This window comes from Limulus polyphemus, unplaced genomic scaffold, assembly GCF_000517525.1.
Source record: "Limulus polyphemus unplaced genomic scaffold, Limulus_polyphemus-2.1.2 Scaffold414, whole genome shotgun sequence".
Lineage (NCBI taxonomy): Eukaryota > Metazoa > Arthropoda > Merostomata > Xiphosura > Limulidae > Limulus > Limulus polyphemus.
The window spans coordinates 235522-254711 of NW_013666024.1; the positions used below are offsets into that span (position 1 = coordinate 235522).

Genomic DNA, 19190 nt, shown 5'->3' on the forward strand with positions numbered 1-19190 from the left:
TATACCAAATTTTGTCAAGATCCATTCACTTCCTGCAAAGTATGTCCATGGACATACAATAGACAGTATTTTTATATTTATACAGATAAACATGATTACTTTTTACTAGTCACACGGGTTTATGATGTGCTCCTTATTAACTGGCCCGGCATGGTCAGGTAGTTAGGGCGCACGACTCGCAATATGAGGGTCGCGGGTTCGAATCCCCGTCCCACCAAAAATGCTCGCCTTTTCAGCCGTCGGGGCATTATAATGTGACGATCAATCCCACTATTCGCTGGTAAAAGAGTACCCAACGAGTTGGCGGTGGATGGTGATGACTAGCTGCCTTCCCTCTAGTCTTTCACTGTTAAATTAGTTGTTACGTTTATTTAAATCATATAGTTAATAATTGTTTTATTTTTGTTTTAGAATAAACTTTGATTTATTTTCGCAACAGTTGAACTCTTAAATGCAAAGAAAATAGCAACAACTACCTGCAAACGCTATAGATTTTTGCTACAATATCTAAATGTGTTGGGCGTGGTTGATAAGGTTATCAAGCCGGACTGAAAATACTACGAACTTTCAGCTGTGTGTGCATTATAAGAGAGACCGTCAATTTCATTATTCAGTTCAAAAGGCCCTTGAAGCGGCGGATATTGCTGACTGATTTCCTTCCTTCTAACGGTAATTCAATATTAGAGTCGAATATACATTTAACCTGGTATTCTCTCATCTGACCGTTTAGACTATGTATCACGTAAGGTGGGTTCACAGTACCAATATAATGATTAAAATTATTGCAGGATAGAAATTATTATATCTTAAATTACTTCAGTTACACCCTATCAATTTACCACGAGAAAATATTATGTTTGCTACAAATCCATTAACTTTAATGTCAATAGTTTAGTGTCCAATTTTGGGCTATCTAGCAACTGGTACTTTAAATGCCATAATCTTGTATTTGGGTCGATTATGCTAACCTAGTAATTCAAATTTTCCACAGTGTGAAATACATTAGATTTTAATTAGACTTTTAATATGCATAGAATGCAAAATAATCTAAGGGATTCAAAAGAGTGAAAACAGAATCTAATCTGGCATGTCTGCTTGTTACAATATGTTTGAAATATTATGTATATCTTAAGGGATTCGTTGGTAAAACTAATTTTCCCTGCCAAAGGTTCTTATAGAGTATAGCAACTCATCTGGTGACTAGGTACTAAAATCCATTAAATATTTCACTTTTCGAATTAGTATTTAACGGTATTTGATTATAATAAGGATAATTAAACCATTATTTTAAATTTGCAAAACAAAAAGCATATTAGCTTCAATAGACTTTTAAAATACGTTCAAAATTAGTTTTGTAAGTTACTCCATCTATTATCTGAAACTGTTACTTCTAATAGATTCAGTGGATTATATCTTTCTTTTTCTGATTTCCGTGCAATGCTTTTGTATCTTTGTTGTTAAGAGAAAAGCTACACAATAAGCTATATTTGCTGTACTCACCGGGGGTATCGAAACTGATTAGTAACGTTGTAAGCCCTCAGGCTTACTGCTGAGCCACCGGGGGGCTTGTACAATGCAATGCATGGATGATAAAGTAAAATGCAATAAAAATTCAGATTAACGCTGTAAAATATGCCTGCCAGATTTTGTTGCCGAACTGGCTACTTCATAGTATGTTCTTTCATATAAGCATATAAATATTAGTAAAACTTGGAAGCATGGGAAAAGGACAAGGTTTTGGCAGAGTTAAAGGTGCTCAGTTTACTATACATCCTCCTTAAAATAAATAAATTAAATAAACAAAGTGCAAGATAGCTAGGAAGCTGATGTTTAGACGATGTGTAATAAAAAAGAAAGATTTGACTAAAAAAACACTACATTAGATTTGGTCAGTTTGTAAACAGAACAAGACCATTTTCAATGAAGACGACAAACAACTTTAGATAAATGTTTATGTATTCTACCCGACGTTTCGGCTTACGCCTTTTTCAGTTTGTAAACAGAACAAAGACCATTTTCAATGAAGACGACAAATAACTTTAGATAAATGTTTATATATTCTACCCGACGTTTCGGCTTACGCCTTTTTTAGTTTGTAAACAGAACAAAGACCATTTTCAATGAAGACGACAAATAACTTTAGATAAATGTTTATATATTCTACCCGACGTTTCGGCTTACGCCTTTATCAGTTTGTAAACAGAACAAAGACCATTTTCAATGAAGAAGACTTTTAATCAGTGGTTTACATTTGATGTCTCTCTGATCTATTGGTCGATTAACCCATGTGCAACATAAGGTGCCTTTCAGGTTAAAAAATACCAAAGCATATAGTTTATATTTAAACCTCTTGCTGATACACGTGTAGGTTTGTTAGACGTGTTAGACTCATAGATGTACGGGGGGGGGGGGCAGACCCCCGAGCTTGCAATACATACGGCCATTCGGACAAATTTTCATTTGGTGATTCGGGCAATTTTTACTTTCATTCGGGAAAAACTGGTAGTAGAAGTTTCTTATTCATAGCCTCATTTGGGTAAAAATTGTACAGCCCTTCCTCTGAAAAATCCCCCTGATGATGGGAAGGGGGGCACGTTTTAGTAGTTATTAATAATTTTGTTTTCACATAAATCACTCGCATCTATGGAAAACAGATTTGATTACATTCAATGAAAATTTCCTTATAAAATATACTGTGGACCAAAATTCTGGCTACTGTAAAAACCGTATGGTTAAACTAAATGGTAATTCTATGTTAGGTTAACATTTGGTATTTCCATAACGTTACTAGCATTTCTAAGTTTCGTGTTCCGATGCAGTGGACTTGCACTAAAGTGTGTAATGTCGAATGTACAACGTAGCTCCTTTCTTCTTAGTGGTTTAGACAAATTACAAGTGTTTCGTGCTAAAACTAAACTAAATTTTGATAGGCTTGGGAGTAGAACATTTCATAACTATTGAAAGCAAAAAACTATTGATTTGTAATACAACGGCTTTCTCAATTGCCTTAGTCTTTGATCACGGCTTTGGAGGATTAATGTTTCCAGATTGCAACAACAGGTTACGGGTCATTAATCTTTATATTCACAATCTGGGCTTGGTTTTTGCAGACAACCATGTAATCTAAATAATTTGTATCTATAAGACCATTGAGAAACTGTGTTTTGGGAAATTAAAAGTTAGTGATTTAGAAGATAGTTTTTTTTTCTTTCTTAAGTTAATCAAAAAGCTACACAATGGGCTATCTGTGCTCTGCCCACCACGGGTATCGAAACCCAGTTTCTAGCGATGTAATTCCGTAGATATACCGCCGTGCCACTGGGGACTTAGAAGATGGGTCAGTGGTAATTTTAAGGATGTACAACGCTAAAATCCGGGGTTCGATATTCCCTACGGTGGTTAGAATACACATAGCCCATTGTGTAGTTTTGCGTTCAAACAATAACAACAACAATATTCTTTAAAGTTCATACTAATTCTTTTGTGTGTGTAGAAAACGTGAATTAAGATCAGCACATAATCATTAAGGTTACGTGATGTTAGGCTCCTGATATATGCTCACAAATCGAGTTGTCTGTTACTTTGTAAATAAACATTTGTCTACATTACGATTTCCTTATTTTTGATAAAATAAACACACGCTAGGCACGAGAGTTCTTTTGAAAATAATGCAATTCGGTGTAAACACAAAGTCTACTGGAGATGGTAAAACATTTCATTCAACTAGATTTTTTTTTAGATTAATTTTAATTGTCGGCTTCTGAAATTGATCTATTGGGTCTATAGTGTTTCGTGCGTTACAATACGAATACCAGTCACAGACAGACAACCATGTAATTTAAATATAGTAATCTTTATGTATAAGACCGTTTTTACTGTATGTTTACGGCTAAATGCAAAATTAACTCAATGCACATCAGCAGAAAATATCTACTTTGTTATGCAACAAATAAAAAGTTAGAACCATTCAGAATACTTATATATATATTTTTTTTCCCGAATGATCCAATGATATTATATCATGATATATAAAATGACACATTGAGTTAAGTCTGTAAATAAATCTACTCTGAATTTCTGGTTATTCTTTACAGTTAATTGAACCCTAATGTACTGTTCTGTTTTTTACGCTTTTTTTACAAGAGTGTTTACTAAGCCGTGTGTTATACTAAATGAATTTCAAAGGTGAAAAAATAAATTAAACACTTTTATATTTTCAGCCAAGAAGAACTAAAACAAAAATAAAACAGTAAACAGCGATGAATTTCCATTATCACAAAATCCAAGTGTAGAGCATTCATTCAAACAGATGGTTTATTTTGTAAAAACAACATGTACTCTTCGAGCAACACACACACAGTTTAAAATAGTGCTGTGACACTCTAAAATAAAAGAACATCATATGTTAGGGAGTTAATAATGTGAGAGGAAAACTGTACAGATTGGTTTTGTTATATACCAATCTGAATATTGGTATTATTCGTAGTTTCTATTAACTTATAAATATGATACGAGTAATCACTGATCGTGTGACATGAAACATACTAACTGAAATGGGTATTTGGTCAAACTATTGCGATTCTTCAGTAAAGTAAACGATTTGACTTCCTGCAATCAATATTGAGTACTATAAGAATAACTTGACTTTCTTCAATCAACTGTGAGCAATATAAGAACAACTTGACTTCTTTCAATCAACTGTGAGCAATATCAGAGCAACTTCATTCTGAGTGATGTTTATTTTAGGCTACACCAAAAAATGAAGTTACTCTAATATTGCTCACAGTTGATTGAAAGAAGTCAACTGTGAGCAATATAAGAACAACTTGACTTCTTTCAATCAACTGTGAGCAATATTAGAGCAACTTCATTCTGAGTGATGTTTATTTTAGGCTACACTTCGAGATACTTTAAGTATCAACTATAAAGGACAGTACTAAGACGAAGCTGGAAGTCTTTGTAGAGCAGCTTTCCTCCTAATGGTACTCTATGAACAAACATTTCCATACTCATTAAACACAGTGCTTTCCCATTCATCAAAAAACGGTCAAGCTGAACTGAAGGCAACTGATGGCGCGTAATGACGTGCTGCAGCCAGCAGGCCACATGTTCTCGTGTCCACTGGCGAGGGTCTAAAAAAATAAAAAGATTCATTGATTATTATCGAATGAAATAGAATAAAATGTACTTAATGAGAGTGCAGTTAAACATATATATATATATATTAACGTGTCTGTGACTTCGAATTAATATTAAATTTTGTATCAAGTGCTTGAAAATAGACTTCATTTTGAAGCAATGTATTGAATAATAGCACTTAATTTAATTACATCATGACGTGGTAACAGCTTGAACTTGAGTTCTGATTATATCAAATATACAATATTTAGACTATAATACATGAATAAACTACTCAAATGTACCAAACAAAAGTTTAAATGACAAATGTAGTTCAAAAAGGGGATCAACAGTTCTTTGAAAGTTATGTACAATTAGACAGTTTCCTAAAAAAAAATTAAGTGGGATCATGTTTATTTCAACCTAATCACTAATAGGATAGAAAACAACGTCTCGATTTACCGACATTTTCAATTTGTTATTTTGATTAGAGAAACAAAAAAAAAAGAAAAAAGAAAAGTGGTCAAGCAATGATAACTCATACCATAATTTCACCTCTCTCAATAACAAAACCTCTTCATATATATATATATATGAAAATTTTCTTCAGAATAAAAACGCGTGAATCTCGATACGAGTTTTTAATGTTCTAACTACAAATTTTGACAAACATTGAAAAACTTTTTTTCTTTGACCCAGCTAGAAAGGGAAATGGAAATCTTAAACTTTCAAACATGACTATTGCTTGGGCTTACATTTAAATATTAAAAAACATTTTACGATAAATGGCGGTAAAATAATTTCCACTAAAGTGGGCCAAAGGCCACCTGGAGTGGTTACCTGTTTTAACAACTCACACCAGAATACAGTAGTGTATTGTCTGTCAGTCAGTTAGTAACCACTAAAATGACGTCACATAAGGGACGCTTAACATTGCAATTTATACTGTCATGACATGCGCATGTCATGAATCACGAGAAGAATTATGCACCCTGTAGACTACCAAACAGCATGACATATAAACTTCAAAATTTAGAAATAAAAATATTTGTTACTCTTAATTTTGGTTTGATTTACTCTTGAAACGGGACGTTTTCGGGAACATTGCGAAAGTACATTAGTATTATCTAGATTTGAATGTTCAAACAATTGTAAAGAGGACAATACAAACCTTTAGGTAATAAATAATCACAATTCGGAACCATATTTCTCCAGGGCTGACATATGAATGAAGTTTTACATGCTGTCTTGCACTTCGGTGCAGGATAAAAGACTTGACTACCGTGGGTGGACCTCGATAAGTAAGAACAGGGAACAGTAAGAGCGTCTGTTCTCCAGACTGGACTTGCGAGATTTTTAGCATTTGAGTAACAGACAGGTGGTGCATCAACCCTTAAAATAATTTATAAAACATCAGAATGAGGCTAATGGGATTGACGTGATTATTAAATAGATATGAATTAAAATTATTTTGTTAATCAATAAAATTGCTAACACTAGATACACATATAGAAAAAAACAACGGAAAAAAATGTGAAGGTGGTAAAATAAGGCATTCAGACTTTTGAAGGTAAATCACCTTTAAGTATTATATTTTTTAATTTGTTGGCGACATTTCGAACAAATGCCGTTTTTAAATTATTAGCTCGAATCATCGTCAAGAAATAGAAAAAAGGAATAATATCAGCGGTAAGTCTGTGGGCTTTTAACGCTAAAAATTGGGTTTCAATATTCGCGGTGAGCAGAGCAAAGATACCAAATGTGCAGTTTTGGGCTTAGCAGTGAACGAATAAAAATGTGCTTGATACGAAGCACAAAGCTACTCGGTGGGTTATCTGTGCTGTGCCTACTGCCAGTATCATTTCCAAGGGTTTAGCGTTATATATCCTCAAATATTTCGCTGAGCCATTGGGGAAGAGGAGGGTCGCAATGGTAGGATGCATATAACTAGAATATTGTTTTGATAGTTCTTTCTGTACGAAGCTGGAGAAGGAAAAAAAATGTCTTTCCGTAACATAACTTTTCAAATGACTAAGACTGGCATCATAATATCGTCGTACTAATTGTTTTTGAATCTTTAGATAATGTTAGTTATTTTGATCAGAAGTGACACAATAGTAAATTTTTGTATTACGCTTGTTAAATCAACAATGATGGCAAATAACATGTGGCACAGTGGTAAACCTGCTGGCTTTCGACGCTCAGTGTCTCCCGATGGGACATCGGTAAGTTTTCGAATTTATAATACCCAAATAGGGGACGCGATTTCCCTCGGTGGACACAGCAGATAGCCCGATGTGGCTTTGCTATAAGAACACACACACACACACACTCGACGCTCAAATTCTGGTTTCGACACCCGTGGTGGGCTGTGTACAGATTGCCTAATATGTAGCTTTGCGCTTAACAACAACCAAACCAATGACATTTGCGCGCACAGTCTACAGTGTGTCCATAATTTCTGGAACCAAAGGCACTTCAACGAATTTTACAGAATGTGTTCCACATGCTGTCCTTTTAATTCGAAACAAATCTGGATTAACAGCAGGATTAACTCGACCTTCTCATGCTTTGACAGCACCATAATCAGTCATGTATCTGAAATAAAAACAACAACTGCAAATCATCTATGGTTTCAGGCATTTCGGACACCCAGTAATTACTTTCACCTGAACCAGAAGTGACGCAAGCTTTCCTGAATAAAACGTATGAATCTCAATGTGCCTTTGATGAAATTTTTAAGACGAAATCGTTTTATAATCTGGGGTTTTCTTTATAACCTCCATGTATAAAATATGCTGTAAAAAACTGTAAACTAGCCTTACCGATAAAAATAACTTAGACTATATATATTTTTGAACGTTTATTTCTCTTAATTTAACCATAACATATTTCATGTCATAGCATTTCAGTTAGTGCTCAAAAATCCTTTCGATTAATGCTAGAACTCGTGAGCTTTATTTGAAATGCTATTTATATAAGAAACATATGAAATTTCAAAGTTACCGTTTGAATGCCCAGATTGACAAAGCAATAGGCCCAATAGGCCTAATATTTGCGACAAAACACAAACCCACTTAGTCTACAGATGTTTTTATTACAAGTCTCTTAAATTATTCAGTACATATTTCAAACCAGAAATATGTGTCAGTTTGTTTACAAAATTTCGCGTAAAGCTCCTCGAAGGCTATCGCTCTAGCCGTTCCTAATTTATAAGTGATAGAATAGACAGAAGGCAGTTAGTCAACACCATTCATTCGCCAGCTTTTGGGCTACTTTTCACTAACGAATAGTTGGATTGACCGGTACTTTATAACGCACCCCCACAGCTGAAAGGACGAGCAAGTTCAGTGATGGTATTCGATCCTGTGACCCGCAGATTGTGAGTCGAGTGACTTAACCGCCAAGCCATGCCAGGTCCCAGAGGTGTGTAAGAAACATCTGCAGTTTAAGTTTGTTTTCTGTTAGATCTATTGGATTTGTTTGTTATTAAGTGCAAGGCTACACAATGGGCTATCTGTGCTGTGCCTATCGCAAGTATCGAAATTCGATTATTAGCCTCATAAGCCCTCAAACTTACCGCTGAGCTACTGGTGTCATCTATTGGATGATAATTCTTCTTCACCTATCGATGTTTAAACTGTAAGAGTAAAAAAATGTAAACTATTGTGAAAATGTAGACAAAGCATTAATAATAATCTATACACAAATTCTGTGTCTATGGCAGATTTTTGATAAACATTTAACAATTTCTATAATATTTGATGTTTAACTTTTTTATAAATTTACAAAAATATATATGTATACTTTCTTGCACATATGGTGATAGAACTATATTTTGTTTTATTTATCCATTTATAGATAAAATTCAAAATCTCTCTGTTTACTTGTTTGTCCGCCGTGTTCACTGCGCAGGTCACACTTCACTCAATAACGTTTTGTTAATATACGTGCATATCGTCTGCTACCGCACGGGTAATTATATCGTTAACATGGACATTACGCAAATAAATTCTACGCAGACTTGACATTTTTTGGTAAGTTTGAGTTAGCATTTAATTTAGAATATACCATTATAGCCCTATTTAGTTACAGATCAAACCTCACACACAAAATAAATGTATGTAGAATTAGAATGTCGTAGGTGAAAAAGCAAACATTAGGCCTAGCCTATAAAATAAAATTATGCCGTCTGCCATAAAATAGAATACGCGAAAAGAGTAAAGCTTAAATTATATTGTGTACAATGAGATTAAAGTCAAGTCAGCGTAAATGGTAAAGAACTTGCATGAGGTGGAAAATGGGTTGAACCTGGAAATTATATTTTTTATTAGCATTAGAATAGATAGGCCTATTTAATTATGCATTATTAATTGTACTTCTACTAATACAGCATATATTTAACTTCACACACAAAATAAATGTATGCGGAATTAGAATGTTGTGTGTAAAAAAGGAAACAGTAGGCCTACCCTATAAAATATACACGTGAAAATAATAAGGACTTACGTTATAATACTTATTGTGTAAAATGATATTAAAGTCAAGTCAGAGATTGTATTTTATTCTCTTTCTTTTCTCTTGAAGGGAGTTTTTTCTTTTGATATGTTATAAAATACAATATTGCATTTTGTTTGTAGTATATTTCATACATCAATGTCATAAGGTGAATACGGTATCACATTTATAAAAATATATTAAATTTATATTAAAGTAAATTGAACACAATATTACATATATATTTACGTTTGAAATTTTAATATTTGAGGAGAAATGACGTGGGATTGGAGGAATAGAGCTAGGTTTATTCTGTTCGCCAGAACGGGTACTCATACGTGTATAAGATAATATAATTTATAAATATTCTTTATAAGGGCCTATTTATATTTGCCAGTGAAGGAAAAAAAAAACAACAACAAAAAAACATCGTTCATAAGGAACCCCTGATTTAAAACAGGTTCGTAGTTTCAAACCAAAGGTTGTTGTTGTTTTTTTTCATAAATTCACAAAATATTTTTTACCTATCGAAATATGGAACGGAGAAACAGGGAGAGTAGGGTTGTTGTTTGTTTTTTTTCGAAAACCCTGGCAACGCTGCTAGTATTTTGTAATCTGACCCTAAACAGTTGCTAATAATTCCAAGAGAAACAAACGGATATGACTTCAGTATTCCACATTTTGAAAAGCAGATGCCTATATAACTTTTGCAGACAGTCTAATGACGTCACGGGTTGGCGGCAGACAGGAAATTCTTGGTATAAGCACATAGTTGATTTTTATGTGCGTAAACGTACGATGACGTTGTATTCCGGTAATCACAATATACATACGCTAGCCTCCCAGATGCCTATCGCATATCGTAATTTACACTTAAAGTGCTGTGATGAAATAAGGCTCATGTTTACATGTAGGATGTCGTAACTAATTCTGGTAACTAAGAAAAGTTAAACATTTAAAAATGTGTTTTTCCTATCTTTATAAAGTCTGCTTCCCAGTGGCTCAGTGGTATATCTGCGACCTTTTAACGCTAAAAATGGGGTTTCGATACCTGTGGTGGGTATAGCATAGATAGCCCATCGTGCAATTTTGTTCATAACTACAAGCAAACAAATATCATAAAATCTGAAGGTCGTGTTTCCTAAATTTTAGCGTATTACGACCACTTTTTTTAAAGTCAGATTTCATACTCGCGACTCACTTCTAAGACCAGATTATCAAACATTAAAAAACGAAAAAAATTTACGTAACTTAATTATCAGTAGGATGGGCGTGTCTGTTTGAATTTGTGAAGCAGTTCCATTCATGGACTGATGCATATGGAGCGCCAAAACAAGTTATTTCCAAGTAGCTTTCGATTTCTGTATTTGTCTTCTTGACAATCCTGATTTACATAATTAAAGTGAAGCAAATATAGCGCTACTTATTGGAGTCGCTGGTGTGAAGATTGACTGATCATATTTGTTGGAGTCCCTGGTGTGAAGATTGACTGATCACACTTGTTGGAGTCGCTGGTGTGAAGATTGACTGATCATATTTGTTGGAGTCCCTGGTGTGAAGATTGACTGATCACACTTGTTGGAGTCGCTGGTGTGAAGATTGACTGATCATATTTGTTGGAGTCCCTGATGTGAAGATTGACTGATCATACTTGTTGGAGTCGCTGGTGTGAAGATTGACTGACCAACTCATTTCACTTAGCATTTAGATGGTTTCTGTTTATTGTAAAAACAACAACAAAAAAGGGAAAACTATAAATATTTTACGTCATTGCGATCTTCTGGACACCCTTCGTGGGCGTCCACGAGTCGCAATCCACAAGTTGAAAAACTCTGTTATAGGTGACGTAATTACATTTTTCTTCTATGTTATGGTACTAAAGTTAATTCGAATAAAATAATAATAAATAAATAGAATAAATAATAATATGTTCTTAATTCGTATCTAAGATTTGATTTGTAAGTGATTTAACTATGATGTATAATAACTACATGATACATATTGCGCCTAGACAATCATTACGTCTTTCGTATCTCAGCCAGCCTGTTGAACCCTGATACTCATTGGTTTTTAGAAATACGTTACTTAGCATAATTGAAAACCTAGCATAATTAAGAGACCTCAAAATTTAAGGAAAATGCACTATTTGAGGTTACTTTCGAAAGGTCCTGCTAATCAACAAAACCAAAGCACTGGAGTACAATGAAAAACAAAGGGCGAAAAATAAACAAACCAAGTTTAGTAAATGCGTTCTTAGTCCTTTAATAACACTAACAAGAACAACAAAGAAGACATGATTATCAAATTGTCTTTGTAACTTCATCATAATTCCCCTTCATAATTATTATATATTGTGAATTAATAGTGGTGCGTCAGCTATTGCATTTAAATTAGCTATAAATAGAAAGGTTGTTTTGTAGTTTGTAGTTCGCACGGAATACTAGTGTCATAGTCAATAGTTGTAATTATGTTCACATGAAATGTTGACTCTGAGATCAGGAGTTTCAGCTGCGTTCAAATGGAAACATGATTGTGCTGTAGGCTGTGCTTGGAATATTGTTGAAAGTTGCAGTTACATTCACACAGAGTGGTCACATTGTAGTTCATTGAGGATATTTTGGCCATGACACACTCAACTCCATTGGCGAAATCCATAATTTTTTATATTCTAAAACCCATTGGGTGTTTTAGTAAACGTCTGGCATGACTTGGTGGTTATGGCACTCGACTGGCAATCTACGGGTCGTGAGTTCGAATCCCATCACCAAACATGCTCGCTCTTTCAGCCGTAGGGGCGTCATAATGTGATGGTCAATCCCACTATTCATTGGAGTTAACTAGCTGCCATCCCTCCGATCACTCCCAAAATTAGGGACGGCTAGCGCAGATAGCCATCGAGTAGCTTTGCTTATTTGGTTATTGTTAAGGGCGAAGCTACGCAATGGGGTATCTGTGTTGTATCCACCACAATGATCGCAACTCGATTACAACCATAATTACACTGCACACATACCGCTGGACCAGCAAGTCGCTGGTATTTTATGTCATCATTTCTAATGCGCAGTTACTGATAACGCAGGAGGCAATATTTTCCTGGGAATTATATATTCTAAAAAAAAATAAAAATAAAATGAGTTTTATCACTTCATTAATATAATTAGAAGCGTATTTTGATTTCATAGATACTAAGCAAACAACATCTAGTGAGACTTATTTATTTTGAAACTTTTACGAAATTCCTGCTACTTACGTATATAACAGTAAATCGACTGAGTCAATGAAATCATGTAAAATACATTAAGTTAAAAGTAGCGAAACTCTTACAATTTTCTGTAAGAGATAAGATAAAAACTAATAATATAGAGACAGGCAACCATCTGACGTCTTCTTTAATTTATCTAAAACGTATGGAAAAACTTTCCTCATTCAAAGCTTTAAAAATATAATAAATATTTTACTTACCACTCCTTCATATTACCAATATGAATGGTTTACACAGTACGACAATACTGGATCCAATTATTAGCTAAGTGTTCCAATGTTATATAGAAATTCACCACGTAAGGATTTCTTTACGAGGATGGGAGTTCAAATAATATCTGTGTATTCAAACTGAAGACGCACCTTCCTACGAAGAAAGTAGCTACACTAACACAGTGTTTCCCCCTACAGACTGCTACTTCAGCGCCACAGCCCATCTCGCCACTACTGTTTTTTTTTTTTGGTCTAGTGAGAGACATATTTCGTCATTCTCAAACTTTTTGAACGATAACGAGAACAGACGAAAATAATTTTATAGTACTGAGACTAATACTAAAATGCAGTCTTATTTTATCACTATCGTTGGCTGATTTTAGAAAAATAGTTAAATTGAACGACTGATCTTTCTCTCTCTCTCTCTAAACGAAACATGAAAACATTTACTCAGAAGAGAAACAAACCACGTGATATGGTATATATATCACTTGATAAAGAAATGAATAAGAGTAGGAATTGAACTCTCCGCTGATGTTTTGTTTATTTGGCCAAGCACGTATTTAAACAAAAGAAAACAGCTACACATAAGTAACTATAATTATGTAGCAGCAGAAACACCAGGAAGGAGTAAAGGGTCTCTACGTTGAAAAGTCTCACTTCATCAAAATAATTAGAAGCATATTTTGATTTGTTCATTAGTAAGCAAACACCATTTAGTGTGGCTATTCGAACAGAAAGTTATTATTTATTTTGAAACTTATACAGCTAGTACCGACGACATCGTTGCAGACCTAATGAATATTTACACGATAATTAAAGTTTCTGCTACTTAGGTGTTCCAGTAGAATGTAACCAACAGTAGGTCGACTGAGCCTATGAAGTAATTTCGTTTTATATTTTATATGGACATTTCAGTTTCATTCCAAGTAAATGACAGTTATGTGTTTATTCACCCTTCATTATATATTAATAAAGAATTTGGAAACCATACTGTTCAAAGCGGCTAAACTCTTATGGCTATTTTTGTCTATGCTGCTTCGTGTGCAACAAGACAGTTAATTGTCAGACTTAAAAGATAACCATTGGAAGCGTATATGTGAATACAACTAATTGTCAAATTCAAAAAGCAGCCAATGGAAGCCTGTGTGTATATTGTCAGTATCAATAATATTGTCTTCGAATCTGCCTTTTACTCACATCAACTATAGGAATTTGAAAAATGGCTTGAAACCAAAGACCAGGTCTCTCGATTATGCAACAAGTATCAGAAAGTGTATAATTATAAATCGCCAGTTATCGGAACCGGTATTAAAGTTGCAACAGATACCTGTAGCTTAAAACACAGATAAATATATTGAAAGATAATTGGGCAAATGAAAGATTCCATATATGAACAAAACTTAATAAATCGAAACATTTATTTAATATAAACTTCTTATAAAAACCGGACGAATCTACAAAGAAAACTACCAGAAGCATCAAATGTTTCTATATTCATTGTCAAGACTCAAGAGCGTTAAACTATTTCGTGGCTTTTGGACAAGACCCTATTTTGTAGTACTTGCGTAGCTTTGATTTGTAACCTCTTTAGCCTATGTTCAGTGTCGAAATTCATATGATATAGAACCAAAAATAATAATAAGAAGTAACAAATAGCAATATATATTTCCGTAATAAATCAATGATCTGTAAAGGTGGTGAAATATAATTGATGAAAGACGTAATTGTGGAAGTGTAACAAGTATTATTAAGCTTTTGTTTTTCACAGATAATAAATTTGCTATTTAAACATTGCACAGGGATGTGATTAATTAATTCAGTACTAGTACTGACAGTTCGTATAAAACAGCAATAACGTTTCAACCATGTCACTTTAAGTTGTAATTATTTCATATAATTGCTCGAGAGAAAATGACTAATCTTAAGTAGCTTTCATTACGTCTCCATAGAGACATACTGTTTTTGTATTGTTTCTTCTTCCAAACATTTTTCAATCGACCGCCATTCCTTCATTTTTCTGCAGATTGATTTCAAACTTGGTAGGGTTATTCCTTGGTCCAATATGCCCAGACACCTTTTTCATTTAGGTTTTTCTAAAGAATGTATGGGATGAAAGGTCAAACAGCCCCAAAATGTATATTTTGGGCTCCTGTACGGTCGTATATATATATAGCAATCAAGATGAAAATTAGCACAAATATAAATTTTAATGCCCCCACCCCATTGACACAATAAACTTGGATTTGCCCATTTTGAGTCTTTTTAGGGGGCAAGAGCTAAAAAAATCATGATTTGGGGATTTTTGGTCAATTGCTCGGCCGTATTTTGACCAATTTACATGGGATTTGATACAAAGGTATTTTTCAACAGATCCCTCACATTGACAAACAAAAATGATAGAATTTTCTATTTCTATTTATTACGGAGGGATCAACATGCCACAAAAAGCATAATTTTATGTGTGTGTGTGTGTTTTTTTACAATTACTCCGTCGTATTTAGGCCAGTTTACATGGGATTTGGTACAAAGATACTTTTTTGAGGTCCCATACACATACATAAAAAATGTGGAATATGCTAATTCTAGGGGGATCAAGCCATAATTTAAGGGGTGTTGGTCAATTATTTAGCATTGTTTCGACCAATTTACATGGAATTTGATACAAAGATACTTTTCTACAGGCAACACACATGGACAAACAAAAATGTTAGACTTGCCCTTTTTTTAGTAATTACAGGGAGGTCAAGATGCCACAAAAAAGCATAATTTTAAGTTTTTTTGACAATTACTCCGCCGTATTTTGGCCAATTTACATAGGATTTGGTAAAAAGATGATTTTTTACAGATCTCACACAGAGATATAGAGTATCATAGACAATTTTAGAATTTTTGTCTTTTGCTCAATTTTATAGCAAGGAAAGCACAATTTGGGGTTTTCCTGAACTATTCATGTGTATGTCAGCCAACTTACATGGGATTTGGTACAAAGATATATTATTGCTGGTTCCAAGCAGTGGTATAGACAGTTTTTAATTTTTCTGTGTTTTGCACGATTTTTCTCGTGTCAAAATTGGCCATGTTGCATTCGTCCGCGAATGCTGCTCTCTTTAATTACAAGTAAAATTTCAAACATGCTTTGTACGGCAAATGAACGGTGGCAATATTCATGTATTATTCTTATATTCAAGAATTTTTTTTAAAATAGATCGTTTGTAGACTATACAAAGGAAATAAAATATTTAACATAAATACATTATTTGAAATACTGATGAAAACGGCGAGGAAAGTCGTATAATAGGCAACTACTACAAGAATGCCATCCCCTTTAATAGAATAACTGTCTTATTATGCCCAGTAGTAGTAGTACACGAGATCGTGAAGAAATTGATACCATGTTTCAGTAGAAGCTGTATGCAAGACTCTGAAGAGGGTACGTGAAATTGATACTACTAACAGGGACGGCGCTCGACTAGCAATCTGAGGTTCGCGGGTTCGAATCCCCGTCACACCAAACATGCTCGCCCTTTCAGCCGTGGGGGCATTATAATGTGACGGTCAATCCCACTATTCGTTGGTAAAAGAGTAGCCCAAGAGTTGGCGGTGGGTGATGATGACTAGCTGCCTTCCCTCTAATCTTACACTGCTAAATTAGGAACGGCTAGCGCAGATAGCCCTCGTGTAGCTTTGCGCGAAATTCAAAACAAACCAAATCCAACGAAAAGTGCTTACTGTTAAAGCTGATTCAGCTTCTAGATAATACAGTATGCATGACCACAAGATGCACAGTACAGCTCCGTCAATTTTGTGTCTAGGCCATTTCAAACCACTCACTGGGAAAAAGCTGGCGCCACCCCTGACTGCTAATAATAGAAGTTTTCGAGGGTAAACACTGAAACTCTCGAAAAGTACAGTTAAGTATCTCATGGTATATTTCTATGAGATAGATAACGGTAGACCAACAACTTTGCTATAAATACAAGTATACATGCTACCTCAAGAACAGTAACACACATATTAGTATAAAGTTGTCTCAAGAAATGCTAGAAAACCGATACTGGGAAGAAGTAACTCAACCAAATGACTGAAATTGGCATCGCACCACAAACATTGAAATGGACAAAGCTGGATTTGAACTATTTACAGGTCAATCTGAAAGTTCAAATTTTCGACTTAGTCAACAACGGAGAGGATAGTCATCATAGTCAATGTACAAAATCTACAGAGATGCATGGTAGTGAGTAAGTACAAGTTTGGGATTGCATCTCAACCAACAGTAACATACACAAAACTGGTGCCATTTCTCAATGGGGATTCACCTTCCAGCAAGACAATGATTTCAAGCATACAGTAATATTAATGTAATGAAGCGATATCTTGACGGTAAAGAGACTAAAGGAACACTCACGAGTTAGTATTAGGTTGCACAAAGTCCTGTTTGTAACTTTCTTGAGGGTGTATGTGAAAACTGAGAAGGCCAACCGACGACCATATAATTGGTTGAATTGTGGGGCTAAATATCATAATAATAGGATATTTAGAACAATATTCCGCAGTCGTTCATTGATAAACTTATATCAGCATAAAAACAAGGTGTAACGTTGTGTGTGTAAAGCAAATGGCCATTACTCTTAGTTTGTGATTCCTGTATGTGTATCGCTTGTGTGTTTCTATAATTTCCAATATTGTATATTCTATGCTACCTTGGACTTTTTGAGGCGATGTAATAGGTACTTACTGTTCAGGCAGCAAACATTTATATCAAGACACACAGTAGTGTGTCGTACGGTCAAAACAACCTGCTGCAGGACACACAGTGTGTTATTAACAGGTGTGATAATTTAGCGATTTTTCACCTTCTTTATCTCGGACTGTGGTAATCCAAACTATTACATATTTTCAGTGGATGTATTCTACTGGACCCGTATTTCACGTACCAAATTTCAAGGCAATACATTAATAAATACCTGATACGTAACACCTCCAATTTTAATTGAGTTTCTTCCTTTTTTTTATTATTCGCACCAAAAGTACGGAAACTTTATTTGATAGAAAAACATACTTACTTTTATGTATTTTTTCAAATTTGGTACACTGATATATCTTTACAACGTATAATTAGGCGTCTCATCAGGTGTAAATATAAGGAACATGCGCAAAGTTATCGAACAAAAAAACGCTCAAGTGTGATGTAAATTTTTGCGCACGTCAACGCAAAAAGTCACGTGAGCTACCAGTCTAACATTTTTACTACAGCCTGAACTAAAAGTAAAAGTAGACCTTTTTTAGTTTTTGTCATTCGGATTAAATACGGTTGACTTAGACCAACAAAACTATAAGGTGAAAGAACGTGCAGATACACAACTATTGGTTAGACCAAGTAAACTAGATTAGCAGTTTCCAACTTAAGTTTTCAAAATAATCATACGGATGTATGGTTGTTATTGATCATTCATTGCCAACTTTTCAGCACAAATTTACTAAATTTTATGAAATAATCCTAATTAAAGATCGTTTAGCGTCAAGTGATATTAGCTTAAGCAATTAGCATAAATAATGATGCTTGATACGGCTGTACCGATTACATGGGGGTGATGACAATAATCTGTTAATCTAAATTCCATGGCGTTATTTTAAACGAAGCTATTAACATTGTTTTAGAGAGGAAAACCTACCACCATATATTTTAAAGAATCTGGTTGGTTCTGTAAAGTAACGGTTTGTTCCGAAGAATAACCTGTTCAACTTGGGGCATGATGGTGGGTAAAACAAAATACGCAACCTAGCTAACTAATGAATGAATATATGCTGTTAAATTATTATCAATGCTACAAGTTTAGCTACCAATTTTGATTTCATTCCTTTAAATCGCACGCTAAATCTTTTTTTTGGCCACATCTTTTTCACACCTATGGTGTTTTTGATTACTCATATAACATGCTTCTACTTTAATAGCTGTAAATAAATGTGATCAGTTATTGTCAATTCTTTTTCAACGAGCGATTATAATATTATATAGTTAAGGCAAACATTACCGATGTTTTAAAGTATTTCTTATCTATTTAACTTGTACGTTTTAAGTGGTTAAAAGGGGGGGGGGG

The 19190-nt window shown here is 34.3% G+C and overlaps 1 protein-coding gene across 2 annotated transcripts; it reads right to left on the bottom strand.

The window, feature by feature from the left end:
* Positions 1 to 4287: 4287 nt before the first annotated feature.
* LOC106458087 (ETS-like protein pointed) lies at positions 4288 to 13280 on the bottom strand. Of its 2 annotated transcripts, none has more exons than XM_022384207.1 (4): positions 13078 to 13275; positions 6290 to 6510; positions 4882 to 5132; positions 4288 to 4764 (listed from the first exon to the last, which is right to left on the bottom strand). In XM_022384207.1, exons 1-3 carry the CDS (start codon positions 13086 to 13088, stop codon positions 4918 to 4920), a joined length of 447 nt encoding a protein of 148 aa, XP_022239915.1. In that variant the 5' UTR covers positions 13089 to 13275; the 3' UTR covers positions 4288 to 4764; positions 4882 to 4917. The 2 variants fall into 2 exon arrangements, with proteins under 2 accessions (XP_022239915.1, XP_022239914.1); XM_022384206.1 differs by lacking the exon at positions 4288 to 4764 and adding an exon at positions 8699 to 8758 and having other exon boundaries at positions 4857 to 5132; positions 13078 to 13280.
* Positions 13281 to 19190: the final 5910 nt, after the last annotated feature.